Source organism: Natrix helvetica (genome assembly GCF_964273705.1).
Source record: "Natrix helvetica genome assembly, chromosome: 15".
In the NCBI taxonomy this organism is placed as follows: domain Eukaryota; kingdom Metazoa; phylum Chordata; class Lepidosauria; order Squamata; family Natricidae; genus Natrix; species Natrix helvetica.
Window position 1 is genome coordinate 1,107,242 of NC_138565.1, and position 16,863 is coordinate 1,124,104.

Genomic DNA, 16,863 nt, shown 5'->3' on the forward strand with positions numbered 1-16,863 from the left:
GTGCGCTAAGAGGGGGGGGAAGAGATGGGAGTCACGGCAGCCGGAAGTGACGCAGAGGTTTGTTGACAGCGGCGGCCGCTGCCAATGCCAGCGCCAAGGAAAAGGAACGGGGAGAGCGGACCCCGGTGGGAACTGCCCCTCCCCGCCGGAAACGGAACCAGCCGCGCGGCGGAGCTTTGTTTCCCTTCCCCCCCCCTCACACACCGCCCCCCCCTCCCCGCAGCCAGGCGGAGAGTCCGGTGAGTGCGGAGGGCGTCCGCCCGCGGGGTTGTGGGGAGGGGGAGGCATCGCACCCGGGCTCCCCCTTGACGACGCCGGAGGGGAAGGGAGCCCCGCCTTCCCCGGATGGGGGTGTGAATGTGATTGGGTGTGAGTGTGTGTGAGTGTGCATGAAAGTGTGAAGACTCCCCTTGGCTCTGAGGAGGAGGAGCATGGGAGTTGTAGTCCGGCACCTGCTGAGCCCGAAGGAGCAGCAGATCTGGCCTCTTCCTTGCTGGAAGGGATCTGGTGGGATCTCTCTTGTCATCCAGATCCTGGTGGTCCCAAAGGTGCTCCCCCTTCTTCAAAAGGCAGCTGGGTTTTGTTTTCAGTCCAGTCGCCTCTTGGAAAAACAAAAACAAAAACAAAACAAAACCCTTGGGATCCTCCGTTGAGATCCTTGAGTGATCTTGAATGCATGGGGTGGATCCTTCTGCAGATCCGCCCCTTTTAAGGAAGGGGCTCTTCAGTTGGTTTTGCCCCTCCAGAATCCTAACAAACCAAGACCACGGCAGTAACCTAGAAAAGCAGGACTTTCAAATCAATTGTTTTAATTTAAATCAATTAATTTAATTTTAATAAATTTAAATAATTTAGATCAATTATTAGATCAAAATAATTTAGATCAATCATCAAGGAGGAAAACTGAAAGTTAAAAAAAGAATCCCCGCCTCTCTATGCTTATAAAAATAAGGGCAGGGGGTTATTGAAAGCGAAGGTTTTCCATCCTTTCCCAACCCAGTGAGATGGTCCAGGTCAGTGTTTTTCAACTGTCTGGGGAATCCTGGGGGCTGAAGCCCACCCCTCTTAAAATTGCCCCCCTCCCCCAGCCTCTCCTTAAAAGAGAAACTTCCTGACAGTGAGAAGAATTAATCCGTGGAACAACTTGCCTGAGATTGTGAATGCTCCAACACTGGAAGTTTTTAAGAAGAGATTGGACAACCATTGGGCTGAAACGATATAGGGTTTCCTGCCTGAGCAGGGGGTTGGACTCGATGACCTCTAAGGTTCCTTCCAACTCTGTTATTCTGTTAATCTGTTAAATTGCCAAAATTGAAAAAGAAACTGGATTAGATGGAGAGGTTGAATTCATTTTTCCTAGTTGGGCATCATCCACAGAATCTGCTTTGAGATGTTGGGAATTTTATATTTGGCACAACTTGCCTTGTTATTATCTTGTGACGTTGGCCCTTTGGCTGGGAGAATTGATGTAGAACACCCAATATAAACTCATTTTACGTTTTCTTTTAACAAAATGTACCCTTAACTTAAAAGTCAGCCGTGATAATCATCTGCGTTTTATGTGACTTTTAAACTTTCTGCATGCTTTGCTGTGATTCATGAGCCATAAAAGCCACCTTTGGAAGCTGTGATCATAGTCACATTTAACAGGAAGGGCAGCTTCACACAACATACAAAATCCTCCCCCCCCCTCTTTTATACTACGGTGTTGTGTTAATATGGTATGTATTAAAATTCAGCTCCCTGAATTCATGTCATACAAATTTGAAGCTGTGGTGTCCTGGGTGCTTCTGAGTTTGGTTCTTTGCTTGCAAATGTTTTGTTATCCTAGCATCAGCGCAAGTCAGTGTGGTTTTGGCTCCCTTTTTATATACAATAACTTGGCCTGCTAGTGTTGGTAGGGTTGTGGTTTTCTCCTTGATATTTTCCCTGATTAAAGTATGGTTTTCTGCTTGATGGTTTGTCTGGTGTTAATTCCTGCTTATCGGGCTGTTGTTTGCTAGAGAGTATGCATTTTGCTCTTTCTGTTTGTATTCATCTGAAAAATGTTCTACCGCAGTTTATCTTGTGGGAGGCTGAATGATTACTTTGGTTTTTCCAGTCCTCTTGTAACTTCAAACAATCACTAAGTGAAATGTCGTAAGTCGAGAACTACCTATATTTTAACATTCTCTTCCTACTTTTGACCGTAGCTGCCTTGAGATATACTTCAAAGTCCACTCAGAAATCTCTTTGGAGGGAAAACCCCAGGAGAGGAATCGCTAAGCTGACTTCACGTTCTCCCTTCCCCTTTTCCCATCCTCCACGGCCCCAAGATGGCTTCCGATAGCCCAGAGTCGCTGATGACTTTGTGCATAGATTATTGTCTTCACAACCTGGAAGGGACTCTCTGCTACTTGCTGGACAACGAGACTTTCCGCCTCCAGACGGATATTTTCCTTCCAAGCGAGATCTGCGACAGGCTGGTCAACGAGTAAGTTAGAAATATTTACATTTCTCTCTAGGTTGCATCCACATCTTCCGGTGGGTTGCCAAGAACGCCAGGGCATCTCTGCCTTGACGCCGGTTTGTCTCTTTCTTTCCCAGCTACGTGGACCTGGTAAACGCAGACACCTTGTTTGAGCACAACGAAAACTTTTTTAGTCTCTTTTCGGATCCTCGGAGCACTCGGCTCGCCCGCATCCACTTGCGAGGCGACATTGTCCAGGATCAAGACCTGGAGGCCATTCGGAAGCAAGTAAGGGACCCGTCCTTGCCCGTCGTATCGGAAATCTCTTTGTACCCCCTTCCCGTTGCAGAGTGTGTCTGAGTTGAGAACGTTGGCTTCTGGTGATGAGAAACCAGGAAGGGAGCCTGAAGATTTTATGAGTGGGTTCCTTGGTGCTTCCTCCCCCCAAGGCCATCCCCACAGTCCATTTCACCCATCTATTGGATAACGGTGTTTGCATGGATACTCCTTCTCTAGGCATGCTTCTTTGAAATCCTAGATTGGGTCTTCTGTAAGACATGACAGCCCCTTAAGAAGGCCTGGCTTGAGCCTAGGTAAGGAAGCAGTTCTTCCCTTCATCCCCCAAGGTCCTCCTCCCATCCCTTCATGCTCCCCTTTGCTTCACTTGCAGGACCTGGTGGAGCTTTTCTTGACCAACTGCGAGAAGCTGACGGCCAAGAGCCTCCAGACCCTGGGCAGCTTCAGCCCCACCTTGGTGTCGCTCAGCCTCTTTGGCTGCACCAACTTCTTTTACGAGGAGGAGAACCCCGGCGGCTGCGAGGACGACTTCAACCCCACCCGGCAGGTCTTGGTGAAGGACTTCACTTTTGAAGGCTTCCGGCGGCTACGTTTCCTCAACCTGGGGCGGCTGATGGAAGGGATCAACGTGGAAAGCCTCCTGAGGCCGCTGGCCTCCCTCACCGCCCTGGATCTCTCCGGGATCCAGCTCAACGACATCCACTTCCTGACCCAGTGGAAGGACAGCCTCGCCTCCTTGGTGCTGTACAACGTGGATCTGTCCGAGGAGCACATTCAGCTCATCACTCAGCTGCGGAAACTCAGGTCAGTCTCTCCGGAAGAATTGCTGCGTTTTTCAGGTAGGGGAGGAGAGAGAAAAACAAGAAGAAGGATAGAACGAAGAACAAAGCAGGAATGAATAGGCACCACAAAACGAAATGAGACAAGACCTTTAGATAAGGATTTCCAGGAAAAAAAGTAACTTGATGGCTCACGCGCATCGTTTTATGACCTTTGCATGCAATTGTCATTAGAATCAGCATGTCAGCGTTCCAAATAGCATCCGAAACTGAATCAGAGTCCGAGGCAAAAGATTCCTCAAAGTTCCCATTGATGAAGAGAGCCATGTTGGCACATCTGGGGAAACCCGAATCTGAAAGCTTCCTGGGTTTTCCCCACCCAGTTGAAAGTTCAAGATCTTGCCCCCACAAGTCCGTCCCATGGTCCCATCTCCCACTGCCACGCTGGCAGCTTCTCCTCAAGAAGGTCATCCAGCATACCAGCTTCCTACCAAGCTGAAAAGTGATTGTGAGAGCCATGGCAGAGTTTCTCAAACTCGGCAACCTTAAGATGCCTAGACTTCAACTCCCAGAATTCCCCAGCCAAAGATGTACGGAGTCCACACATCTCAAACGTTGCTAAGGTTGGGAAACATCGGTCTATATAATAACCCAAAATGAGAAGGAGTCTCCTTAGTATATAACTATTAAGCTTTGTTGGCCAGCAAAGATACCCGAAAGCTTGGGCCATTTAATAAATATCTAAGTTGGAAAACTTGACTGCTTCCTGAAAGTGTTTTTTGAAGAGGCAACTGGACTCTCTCGGTTTTTCCCTTGAAGACGTTTCGCTTCTTATCCAAGAAGCTTCTTCGGTTCTGGACAACTTTTTCACATCTTCAGAAGTTTTTCAGAACTGAAGAAGCTTCTTGGATGAGAAGCGAAACGTCTTCAAGGAAAAACACAGGGAACCCAGTTGCCTTTTTGGAAAAGCACTTTGGGACAACCGTGACCTGGATGACGGAGAATCTCTTTCTCATTTGCCTTCAGGCATTTAGACATCTCCCGAGACTGCCTGTCCAGTTACTACAAATTTAAGCTGACCCGCAAAGTCCTGAATCTCTTCGTGGAGAATCTGAGCAGCCTGAACTCTCTGGACATCTGTGGTCACACCATGCTGGACAACTGCACCGTCGCCTGCTTGGATGAGAAAACAGACCAGCCCAGGTGTGTTGGACAAGGCTGACCATGAAGGGAGAAGGTCTCAACATGGAGAATCTTTGTAGCTCAGCTTTGAACGGTGGCTCCTTGGTGCTTACAGGCATTTCATGACCCATGGTCTCCTGCTTTGGCAAGGGGGGTGGACTAGAACAGCCGTCACCCACTGGGGGTCCGTGAGAAAATGTTGGTGGTCCGCAGAAAAAATATTTGCATTTTTTACGTTGCACTAAACGAAGGGTCCTCTCTAACTACGGCCCCTGGGACGGATACGTGCAATGAATGGCTGTGTGGCTGCAGAGAGTCTCCCCCTTCGGGGTCTTTTTGTGGGGGTCAGAGGGGGTCAGAAATTCCCACTTGGGGTCTGCTTCGGCCTCCTGGTGGGGGGCTTTGGGCGAAGGCTGGAGGGAAGGGCCGTTGGTGGTGAAGAGCCAGAGGGCCTCGTTCCAGTGGGACCGAATCATGGCCTGGAAGTGACTGACCATCTCAGCCCTCTGAGCCTCCAGGCGCCGGTACCTGACCTTGCACTCCCACAGGTCTTCCCTCTGCTTGGAAAGCCTATGCTCCTAGTCCTCAGTGAGGTGCTTCTGCTGAGCCTCCTCCTCCTTGGTCAGATCCAATTTGAACTGGGCTGTTTTGCCAACTCTTTCTCCTGGGGCTGCTTTGCTCCAGCAACTGCTTCCTTCTGGGGCCTTAAGGAGCCCGGGCGGGCAGGCAGGGAGGGGAGGGGCGAGCAGCGGTTGGCGAGGTGCCCCTCAATGTGAGTGACATCAACTTCACCCAGTCACATGACCACCTAGCCACGCCCTCCCAGCCGGTCATTAGGCAGGTCATATTAGTGGTCCATGGGATTTAAAATTATGAATTTAGTGGTCCCCGAGGTCCGAAAGGTTGGGGAGGCCTGTTCCCCTTCAATCTCCCCTGCACAAGTAGGAGACCCTGTACCATTTTAGAGCCCCCAACTCTTTCTCCAGCAACTGCTTCCTGTTGGGGCCCTAAGGAGCTGGGCGGGTGAGAAGGGTCTGGGAGGGGAGGAGTGAGTAGAGACCGGCGAGGCGCCCCTCGATGTGAGTGACATTTGAGATGGCCACGCCCCACCCATGACCACCTAGCCACGCCCACCTATTCATTAGGCAGAGGATGTTAGTGGTCTGCGGAATTTAAAATGATGGATTTAGTGGTCCCTGAGGTCCGAACATCTGGGGACCCTTGGAGTAGATGACCTCCGAGGTCCCTCCCAACTGTATGATGCTGCATTCTTTGCACTGCCTGTTCATTTCTCCCGTCCGTCCTTTCAGCACCAACCCGGGGAAAAGCAGCATCGCCCCCTTCCGGAACCTGAAAAGGCCCCTGCAGTTCCTGGGGCTGTTTGAGGTGTCTCTTTGTCACGTCTTGCACATCCCGGCCTACAAGGTAACGGCAGAGCCCGGGCAGGTATCTGTGTGTGTGTGTGTCGAAGGCTTTTCCTCGCTTGCCTCCTTCCCGGCCTCTCACCCGCCTCCTCTTCTAACCCCGCCAGGTGACCGGGGAGAAGAACGAGGAGCAGGTTCTCAACGCCATTGAGGCCTACACCGAACACCGGCCAGAAATCACATCACGAGCCCTCAACATCCTCTTCGACATTGTGCGGATCGAGCGCTGCACCCAGCTCTTGAGAGCCCTCAAGGTGAGGGGGCTGCCAGGAGGGGGTGGAGGGGGGAAGGGGCTCGGGGTCAGCCCAGCCTCCTGTTGGAAGCCGCCCCAGCTCTCTCCTGCTTGCCTTTCTTGAGAAAGGAAGATTGAGCAAGGAATTGGACTTATCGGTCTACAGGTAGACCTGCCATTTAGGGATCATTCAAAGGGACGACTTGTGCTATCAGACAGCCCTTCACTTACAGCAGTTCATTTAGTGACCGTTCAAAGTTACAGTAAGGGACGTTGTGGCTCAGTGGCTAAGACGCTGAGCTTGTCGATCAGAAAGGTCGGCAGTTCGGTGATTCAAATCCCTAGCGCTGCGTAACGGAGTGAGCTCCTGTGACTTGTCCCAGCTTCTGCCAAAAGTTACAATGCCGCTGAATAAAGTGAATTATGACCATTTTTCAGAGTTACAACCATTGAAGTATCCCCCTCCCCATGATCATGGGATCAAAATTCAGAGGCCTGGCTACTGGTTCCTGTTTATGACCGTTGCTGTGTCCTGAGGCCGCGCCATCCCTTTTTGCGACCTTGTGACAAAGAGAATGGGGAAGGCAGATTCACTTAACAACCAGGTTACTAACGGAAGAATTGCAGAGATTCCCTTAACGACTCTGTCAAGAAAGGTCTTCAAAGCTCACTTTTAACAGTTGTCTTACTTAACGACAGATATGTTGTAAGTCGAGGACGTATCTGTACTGGTTCACCTTACTGGGGCAAAAATCAGATCTTTTTCCAGGCCTGTTTGTAGACCATCCTGGATGAGGCCAATTTGATTTCCTGGGGGAGTTTTTTTCCACAGCTCAATTTAATGATGCTTTGGGCTTTATGTGCTACCAAGGAAAATCCTAGAGAGCTGCCTCCTTATTTTTCTCTCTCCCCAATCCCCTGGGGCTCAAACGCAGCAGGTGCCAGACCTCTCTGCCGAAACGAAGCTGGCTTCCCAGCGCCCCTCCTTCCCCTCTTTGTTTTCCAACAGCGGCTTTTCTTACCCACCCACCCCCAAGCTAAAAGGAGCAGGAGTAGTCCTCTACTTACAAACACTTTTGGGATCAGAATTTCTGTTGCTGAACAAGGGTGGTTCTTAAGCGAGCCGTGTCTGATTTTCTGACCTTTTATATCACGGGCATTAAGCAATTCGCTGCAGTTGAGGGAATCACAAGCCCTTAAGGGAAACCCTGTGCTTGCCGGACAGTCAAAACTGGCGATCACCTGACCCCACAGGACACTTCAAGGTCATAAATAAGTACCAAACTTTTTATCACAAGACCGTGAGGCAAAGGTGGTAAGTCTGAGGACTAGGTATATGTCTTTCCTTTTGGGTGCCATTGTAGCTTTGGTCACTCAAGGGATGTTCGTAAGTCGAAGGCTATCCTGTTCTGACCTGGGCTTCCCCAAAAAGCAGGAGGCAGAGTCCTGGTCCCGACAAAACCCCTTTGATTAAACGAATGTGAATTCCTCTCCTTCACCTTCAGCCAAGGCCTGGCAAACAGCCTTTCAAAGGAATATTTATGAATACAGACCTTATCTATCTTGGAAAGCTGCCATGTAAATATTTTCCAAATGAGGCGCTGTGCAAGGAAAGACTGGGCACAGAGTCTCTGAGATTGACGGACAGATCTTCACACTCCTGAAATAAGCGAACAAATTGTCTCCTGCAAACTCCACTCCTCTTTTATTCCCTCTGGGAGGGGCCATTCACTGTCCACCTGTGGCCTTTCTCCCAAGTCCACCCCTGTTCTTTAGCTGTTCCTTTTGTCTGGCAACTCTGCGCATGTGCACACTGGGAACAGGCTCCAGCTGTTCTTCTGCCCCACAGATGTCTGACTCCGAAGGCAGCTGATAACTGGCATATGGCCCTGGCCCCCTCTCTGCCTCCAACACACAGAGCCCTCACCAGAGCCTTCCCCAGACTCCAGGACTGGCCCATGTTCCTCCCCAACCTCCTCACTGTCCGACTCTGGTGGGCCACAACATACCATCCAGAAGAGCAAAAGGGCATGAAAATAACACCCTTTCTCCTCTTCCTGCAGCTGGTCATCACTGCCCTGAAATGTCACAAGTACGACAAGAATATCCAGGTGACGGGAAGCGCCGCCCTCTTCTACCTCACCAACTCCGAGTACCGCACCCAGCAGAGCACCCGGTTACGGCAACAGGTCATCCAGGTGGTGCTGAACGGCATGGAGTCCTACCAGGAGGTCACGGTGAGCATCTTTGTCCCTTGTTTGCTCTTTTCCAGATGTTTGTACCGCTGAAAAATAGTAGTTTCAGGACCTCTGAGTCCCCCTGGGCTTTAGGGTAAGTCGCGCTAGAAGCTGCGGAGGCTGAGGGGAACGTTGGGTGTTTCTGCAGCTTTGTTCAATTGAGCCCATTTGCAAATCCAGCAACTGAAATCACGTTTGCTTCTTGAGCTTCATCTACTTTTTGGCTTTGCGAGGGTTGCTTGAGTCCTACTAGGACGTATAATTTTCCTTCAACTTCAAGGGATTAAAAAGACCCCACCCCCGGTCAGTCTGAATGGCCGGCTCATCCAGGTGTTTCCGCCCGCAGGTGCAAAGGAACTGCTGCCTCACCTTGTGCAATTTTAGCATCCCTGAAGAGCTGGAATTCCAGTACCGGCAGGTCAACGAGCTGCTGCTCAACATCCTGAACCCCACGCGGCAGGACGAGTCCATCCAGCGCATCGCCGTGCACCTCTGCAACGCCCTGGTCTGCCAGGTGGACAACGACCACAAGGAGGCCGTGGGCCGGATGGGCTTCGTCACGGTGGGTGTGGCTGAAGACGGACCTTTCGGGGCCTCCTCCTCCTGCTCACGTGGGGCGGGGGTGGCGGCAATAGCGATGCCGTTGTGTTATGCCCTTGTTAGACTTTTGACAAGTTTGTTCACCGCGGGGGGGGGAGGTAGAGGAGGAATCGCTTAACGCTTTGCATTTAAAAAAAATTGTGTTTGCTGCACTGGGCAGTTAAATGCAGGGTGCTTGTTGAGAGCCTAAAGTGTGATTGTGTGACCATCGCAACTCTTTGGAGCCCTGGTGGGATCCTGCATCCAGTCTTCTGATGTTGGGTTTCAGGGACATCCAATTTGGGGATTCAGGGGTTTTCTGGGTCCCTGGCTGGAGAATCAGGAGGGGGGGGGAAAAGATACTCAGAAAAGAGCAACCTTTTACTAAGCGTTGTTAAAAGTGGCAGCCAAACCTTTTCTCATCAAAGCATCCCAAGGCAAAGTCTGCACCTCTGCCATTCAGCCCCCTCCCATCTGAGTTCTTCCTTGCTTTCTTCCGACAGACCATGCTGAGGCTCATTCAGAAGAAATTGGGGGATAAAATAGTAAGTTTCGGATTTCCTCGATTTTAGATCCCACCTCACCAACTCCGCCCCAAGCCAAGGGGAATGCTCTGCCCTCCATTTCCCCCCCTGGGAGTTTGGCCAGATGGAGAGAGAGGGATGGTGTGAAGTTTCATGGACCCTGCCCTTAACCCTTAACCACTGGGCCACACTGCTTCTGCCGGATCGCCCCTCCTCTCGTCTTTTCTTCCTGGCAATGAATGTTTTGTTTCCCCCCTCTTCCTCGGCTCGGGCAGTGCGACCAGGTGATGGAATTCTCCTGGAGCGCTTTGTGGAACATCACCGATGAGACGCCCAGCAACTGTGAGATGTTCCTGAATTACAGCGGCATGAAACTCTTCCTGGAGTGCTTGAAAGTGCGTGTCGAATTTGATTTGATTTCTTGGCTCGGTTTTGGCAAACGTGGGGAAGCCCCCTTCCTTTTCCATCCACCCGCTTAAGATTCACTTAACGGATGTCTCACTCAGCCACATAAATTCTGGGCTCCACGGTGTTTGTAAGTCGAGGACTTACCTGCATAGGTATGGCTGTCTGGGCTGCCCAGGTTCCGTGACGATGGCCTGGCTTTTTTCCCCCTGCAGGAGTTTCCGAACAAGCAGGAGCTGCACCGCAACATGCTGGGCCTTTTGGGCAACGTAGCCGAAGTCCAAGCTCTCCGTCCTCAACTTATGACCTCCCAGTTCATCAGCGTCTTCAGGTGAATTCCCTCCCTTGCATCGCGGTGGGGCGAAAAGGACAGCTGTGGGGGTGCTTGGAGCCAACCCCGGTCACGAAGGCCTAGCCAGAAATCCTGAAATGAATCCAATGACACTGAGGGCGCCTCTAAGCCAGCGGTCACTAACCGGTGGTCTATGGACTACTGTTGGTCTGCGAGAAACTTTTGGTGGTCCGTAGAAAAAATATTTGCATGCTTTATATTGCAGAAACAGGTCTGTTTAAGCTCCCATTGGCTGATTTAGTTGCTATGCCTATTCGTTGGCTGACCTTGTTCCCATGTCTCTCCCAGTCATGGCTATTTTAACATTTTTCAATCTTTTTCAAACAGTCACAAAGCAAACCCCTTGATTTGCTCTGGCAAAACTCGTAAGTGGGGTGCTGTGAGTGCCCAAAACCTGGTCATGTGGACACAGGGAGGGGGCCAAAGTCAGAACTTTGAAACTGGGGTGTAAACAGCTTTAAGGGGCTCCATCAGATTCACTTAGGGACCAGTTTCAAGTAGAGGGCCACCTGTACTTCAGTCCTAGAGTTTGCAAGCCACCCTGTGTGGACTTCAAGTGAGCAAAGTTGAAAAGGCTGAACTAGATGACCTCTGTGGTTCCCCCTGTCCAGGTTTGCAATTGTTTTGGGCTGTGGAGATGGCTTGTTGCTTTTTTTTAAGGGGTCCTGACCTCACACTGTTGGGGAACCGAAATCCTGACTTCCCGACCTCATTTTTTGCGACAGCAATTTATTAGACAGTGAAGCCGACGGGATCGAAGTGTCGTACAACGCCTGCGGGGTCCTTTCCCACATCATGTTCGACGGGCCAGAGGCCTGGCTGATCGCTGAGCCCAGCAGAGACCAGGTGGTGGACCGAATGTGGGCGGCCATTCAACGCTGGGACGTCAATTCCAGGCGAAACATTAACTACAGGTGGGCTGGATTCCCCTGGATCTCTGCTCTGTCCCTGCCTGCTTTGGAAGAGATGCTGCTTGGGTTATTTTTCATGACTCATTTATTTGTATCTGGTCTTCATTGTTTCTATAAACAACTCTAGGAGGCCTCCCTCCCTCCCTCCCTCCCTCCCTCCCTACCTTAATTTCCTTCCTTTTCACTTGCATCTATTCCTCCCTCCCTCCCTCCCTTCCTTCCGTCTTCCCCCCTTGATCTTAAACTATTTTTGTGCCCCTTCAAACAGGTCCTTTGAACCAATTCTGAGACTCCTCCCTCAGTGGGTCTCCCCCGTCAGCCAACACTGGGCCACCTGGGCCCTTTACAACCTGGTCTCTGTCTACCGTAAGTCTCCCCCTTCCAATGTTTTTTTTTTTCCCCCCCCTCCTGCCCCAATTCCACCTTTTGGGCCCCTTCAAAGAACGATGACTCTAAAGAGCCCAAGAGCATTTGGGGAAAACGGGAGCCCTGTGAGCTGGGCAGGAGGAGGGAGGGCCACTCCAAAGAGTCTCCTGGTGTGCATTGCGTGCCCAAAGGGAGCCCCAGGGGAGGTGGCCGGGATCTGGCGTCTTCCAAAGGCGGGGGGGGGGGGGGATACAGACCCAGTTTTTCAGATTGACCTTCAACCCCTCACGGCTTCCTTTTTCTCCCTTCCTCTCCAGCGGACAAATACTGCCCCCTGTTGATCAAAGAAGGGGGCCTTCAGCTCCTCCAGGACATGGTTCAGATGGCATCAGCACGGGCAGAGACCCAGGAGATGGGAAGGTGAGCTCTGCTGGGGGGAAGGTGCCTTCCCAGGGGCTGCCCTCCCCTCCCTATTTCCTCCTCCCCTCCTTATTTCCTCCTCCTCCCCTCCCCATTTCCTCCTCCCCTCCCTATTTCCTTCTCCTCCTGGCATTTACCAGAGAACACTGGGAAACTATGTTGTCGGTCCTCATCCACCACAGCTGGCAAAATAAAAAATTGCAGCTGGCCCCCTTTCCCCCCCCCCCAAACCTGTCTGCCCTCCTGCAGTTTTGCTCCCTCTCCTCTCTCTGCCCTAAACTAAGAAACTCCCCAGCAGAGGCGATGCCCGTCGGCTGCGTCTTCCAACTCCCTCTCTCTCTCTCTCTCTCTCTCTTCCTCCTTTACCAGGAAAGTCATTGAACACTGCGGTCAGTTTACGGATGAGAACATGGACACCTCCAGATAGAGCCAGGTGTGGCGTCCCAGGTGCAGCCCTCCTGCGCCTGCCTCCTCTCCAATTCACCTGTACATAGGTTGGACTGTCTCTTCTCACCAGCTTAGCTGTCGGAAGAAGCCCTTAGTGCGTGCTGGGGTGTGTTGGAAGTGTGCGTACCTGGGCATTGTTAGGAAGGCGAGAGAGAGGCTCAGGAAATGAGGGAGGGGGAGGGGGGGCGTTTTAGAGAATCCACTCCTGAGCAGTTGTCTTTGAGGGACCATTTTTATTTTGCACACTACAGTTGCTTCCCTTTAAAAGTGGAGTTTGAGATAGGAAAGGGGAGGGGAGGGTGTTTAAAAAGTACTGATTGATGTTTTTGTTTGTGTGTGTGTGTGTGTGTGTGTGTGTGTACCATGACTGTGTGAAACGGAAAGCCACGCTCTTGTGTACCTGTGGAGCTTTTCGACACAGCAGGAAGATCTCCTTGGAGTCACAGTGCCACCCTTTGGCCCGACTGTCGCTTCCCCTTTTGCAACGCCCCGGGGGGGGGGGGGGGAGCTCAAAGATGCGGCGAAGCTGCTGCTCACCCCAGATCAGGAAGGACTGTGGGGCTGGGAACGATGGGTGCGGTCAACCCACCTGAACGGCCTCGGAGCAGCTCCGATCGGAACACTAAGGAGGAACGGGGGGCCCTTTTGCTCTCTTTTGAAATCTCCCCGTTTTCTTGCAAAAGCAGCAAAGAAATTTGGGCCAGTTAATACTGAGGTAGGTCAAAGCCGATCTACCCCCCCTCCCCAACTCCTTCAGATACAGCCGAAGACTTCAGTGCACAGTTGAAGGTTCCTTCGGGAGTTTTAGGAAGCGGGAGGGGGGAAAAAGGTAATCCTTGGCAGATCTTGCCAAGTTATTGCTGTGACCAGGTACTTTGGGCATTGAGAAGGGATTCAAGTTAGTCGTCGTTTCTCTGCGAAGCGTCAAGCACGCGTGGAAGTTAGCCTGTTGTTGCACTCTGAAGACAGGGCAGAGATAGCTACTGGCTCCCTAGACGACACACGCATGAGGTGGAAAAAGCAGAGTCTTCCTCTTAGCTTAAAAGTTTCTTTGCAAGCTGCTTGAGGGTCCGGAGCAGAAAACCGAGACAGATAGAAGCCATGTAGATTAAAACTTGTGGATTTAGATTCTCCTTCCCTGCTGGCTCCAGCAGGGAGCGTACAGCATGGCCGAATCTCCCAAAAGGGGTCTTTAGGAATATATCAGTGCTTGGTGGGAGTCCTTATCCCTCACAAATCAAGAAAGGTTTGGCTAACTGGTTGCAAAACCAGGCTTGCATCTATATATATATATATTTTAAAAAAAGTTTGAAGTCTGTCAAAATGCCCCTCCTTCTATTCCGCAGGCTTCCTTAAAGAAACCCAGATTCATGGCTTTTAACGCAAGCGTATCGGTGACACCTTCTTAGAGAGAGTTCACACACACATGGGAGAATGCCTGCTTTCGCTTCAAATGTCCATCTGACTTGTAATTTTTCTGTTCGGACACCCTTTTAAAAAATATATTCAGAAATGGAGTTTGGAGTAGATGGTCTCCGAGGCCCCTCCTCGCGTCCTGATTTTATGTCGTTGATGGATTCCTTGCTGACGCCCGTCACCAACTAGAATTTCTTAAATTGGACAGCGTGCTGGGAGAATTAGATGCAGCTGTGAATGTCTGCGTTCCAGCTTGCCCTCCTGCCTTTGATTTGAGCGCCTGGGAAAGCAAAGCTAGTCAAAGAGATGGCCCAGCAGAGGGAGGGCAGGGTGGGGCAGAAGGCCCTGGGTTTAATCCCAGGTGTACTTCTAAACCTAGCTTTAGATTTTGTTGGGGGGGGGGGAATTCCTGTGGCGGAAGGCAGACCATTGTGAAAACGGAACGTTTATGTCTCTTGCAAGCTAAAAAAAAACGACAGTTCCGAAGGTTGCAGGATCTCCCTCTGCAGAAATGAAATTTCTCTCTTGATGGAGAAGATGGTGGGTCTCTCAACAGGGTAGCCTGCTTCAGTTTTTAACCTGCTTGTCCGTTTAGTGACGGACACATTTTAAATCATAGCATTCATGCCGCAGCTGCTGCTACTTTGGATAAGCTGAATGTGCAAAATGCTTTGGGAAATTACCCAGGTTTTTTGATCGGGGTTTGAGGGGCCCTTGGTGCTCTCTCAGCTGGGTGGTTTTCTCGCAGACGTTGCATCACCCAGCTAAGTAACATCATCAGGGCTAGAAGGGAGATGGGTTCGCTCTCTCCTCCTCCTTCCAGCACTGAAGATGTTACCTAGTTTGGGTAATGAAACGTCTGCAGGAAAACAGCCAAGCTCAGGGGGCACCAAAGACCCCTCACGGCATCCCTGAGTTTTAAACGCCCTCTTTTATTGATGGGTTTCTAATGGAAGAGAGACAGGAGAGGAAAGGAGAAGGGAAACGGGCAGGTTCCCACTCTTTTGCAGTGTGTGGCCTTCCAATAAGCTTCCCCCCCCCCCCAAAAAAAAGAAATTGATTGGCCTGCATTTTATTTCAAATCAAATCCACACACAGCCCTTCCTGAATAAATAAAATTAAGCCGTGCCAGCTGCAAAGCTGGACATTCCCTCAGCAAATCTCAGACCCAAACCTCTGACTAGGACACGGTGCTAAAACAGTTCCCAGTTTCTCTATTTCACGTTCTTTTCCTTGGAAGGCACTTTGGCTGATTTTAGAGTTAGAATAGCCAAGAAATCGGAATAATACGTAAACAGGAAGTTTTTAAAATGATATCTGGCTTGTGAAGCCCAATGGGTGCTGCGATCCCACACATCTGGCGGACACCAAGTTGGGGAACAATCTGTGGAGGATTGTTGTCTGTGCTGTGGAGGTCTTCAGCCAGCCAAAAAGCATAGATGACCTTAAGGAAGCCCAAAATATTTGCATACTCCAGCTCTCCTCCCCAATTGTTGTGTGATCAGACTTGGAAGAGATTCACAAAATCCTGAGGTTGTTTATGACATTTGAGTGGAGGTAAGCTGCTTCTTCCTTTCACTGGAGTCAGGAGCGGTCCTCTCACAACATCTGGGGCCCAGAAAACATCTGGCATAGAAAATCCACCCACCAAATCCTTTTTTTTCTTGCAGTTCTCCTAACTGTGCCCTCAAATTGATCAGTTTATCCATTTATCTATTTTTTCCTTCTGGATAGATAGAGGCTACCAGTAGGTATTATATTCCTTTCTAGAGCAAGATTAGTGGTAAAACCACCTCGTGAGTGGAAGACAGAAGAAATTGATTCCTGATGACCTTATTGATAAAGGGAATTTGAGCCATCACTTCAGGGATGGCAATTTCCCAGGCAGGTGGACTTCATGTCCCAGAATTCCAGTTAGCACAGCCATCGCTGAGAATTCTGGGAGCTGAAGTCCACTCACCTTCAGTTGGCCCACAGTTGAGAAAGCACTACATTGGTTGGGAGTCAGTTGGTCGAAGGAACAACCTGGCTTAATCTTTGTAAGCTGCCCAGAGTTGCCTCGTGGTGAGATGGCAAACAAATGTAATAAAATAAGGAAACCTGGCTTTGTGAGGACCTGAAAAAGGAGAATTATTGGCGCGTCTTCCTCTGAATCAGAAGAAAGGCAGACTGTGGTTGATTTTTAGAAGGAAAATACATCCTGGGTTTTCCTTGGCCTGGAAAAGTGCGTCTTAAGGTGTGGGCTTGTTAGATCTTCCAAGAGGAAGAGGTGGTCGTAGTTTTCAGAGGAAAGAATGAAATAGGACTGGAGATACTTAACAGAGACGGGTAAAGTCATCAAGAGTTAGCACAGCCATCGCTGAGAATTCTGGGAGTTGAAGTCATTTGCTATTTGGATTTTTAGCTTTTGCTGCTGATGCTGTAACGGAAACGTGGAAAGAGAGCGGTTGAAAATCCTTTGTAAATTTAACTAAGCTAATTTCCCTATCCTCTCCCTTTGAAGAGCCTTTCCTTGGTCCTATATCTGTGACGCAAACATTTTTATTCTGGACAGCTATTAATTCTTCCGTTTGCTGTTATATGTCATCAATAAACGAGGAAATCAATTATTCTCTTGGGCTCGTTGTGAATATATAATGCAATCTTCTGAATTTATCTGCAGGGAAAGTTTGCTCTTTCACCAGTACATTTTACCTTTAAAATAAAGCTCTTCAATTTTACCCAGGATGAAGGAGTTAAGAAATTTTTCTCCCTGGTTTTGGTTTGGCCGGAAGAGTTCTTGGGTTAAACGAAAAATACTTTAAAATTTTGCTGAGAAAACGTCAAATTTCTCCTGGGGCTTT

At 50.1% G+C, this 16,863-nt stretch overlaps 1 protein-coding gene across 1 annotated transcript; it reads left to right on the forward strand.

The window, feature by feature from the left end:
• The first annotated feature begins 76 nt into the window (after positions 1-76).
• On the forward strand, positions 77-16,631 carry ZER1 (zyg-11 related cell cycle regulator). Its single transcript, XM_081967372.1, has 16 exons — positions 77-239; positions 2,193-2,473; positions 2,587-2,737; positions 3,120-3,550; positions 4,552-4,728; positions 6,018-6,132; positions 6,239-6,385; positions 8,427-8,600; positions 8,947-9,162; positions 9,683-9,724; positions 9,979-10,098; positions 10,324-10,439; positions 11,186-11,374; positions 11,640-11,737; positions 12,055-12,157; positions 12,527-16,631. The coding sequence occupies exons 2-16, from the start codon at positions 2,316-2,318 to the stop codon at positions 12,582-12,584; spliced, it is 2,295 nt and encodes a 764-aa protein (XP_081823498.1). The 5' UTR covers positions 77-239; positions 2,193-2,315; the 3' UTR covers positions 12,585-16,631.
• The last annotated feature ends 232 nt before the right edge of the window (positions 16,632-16,863 follow it).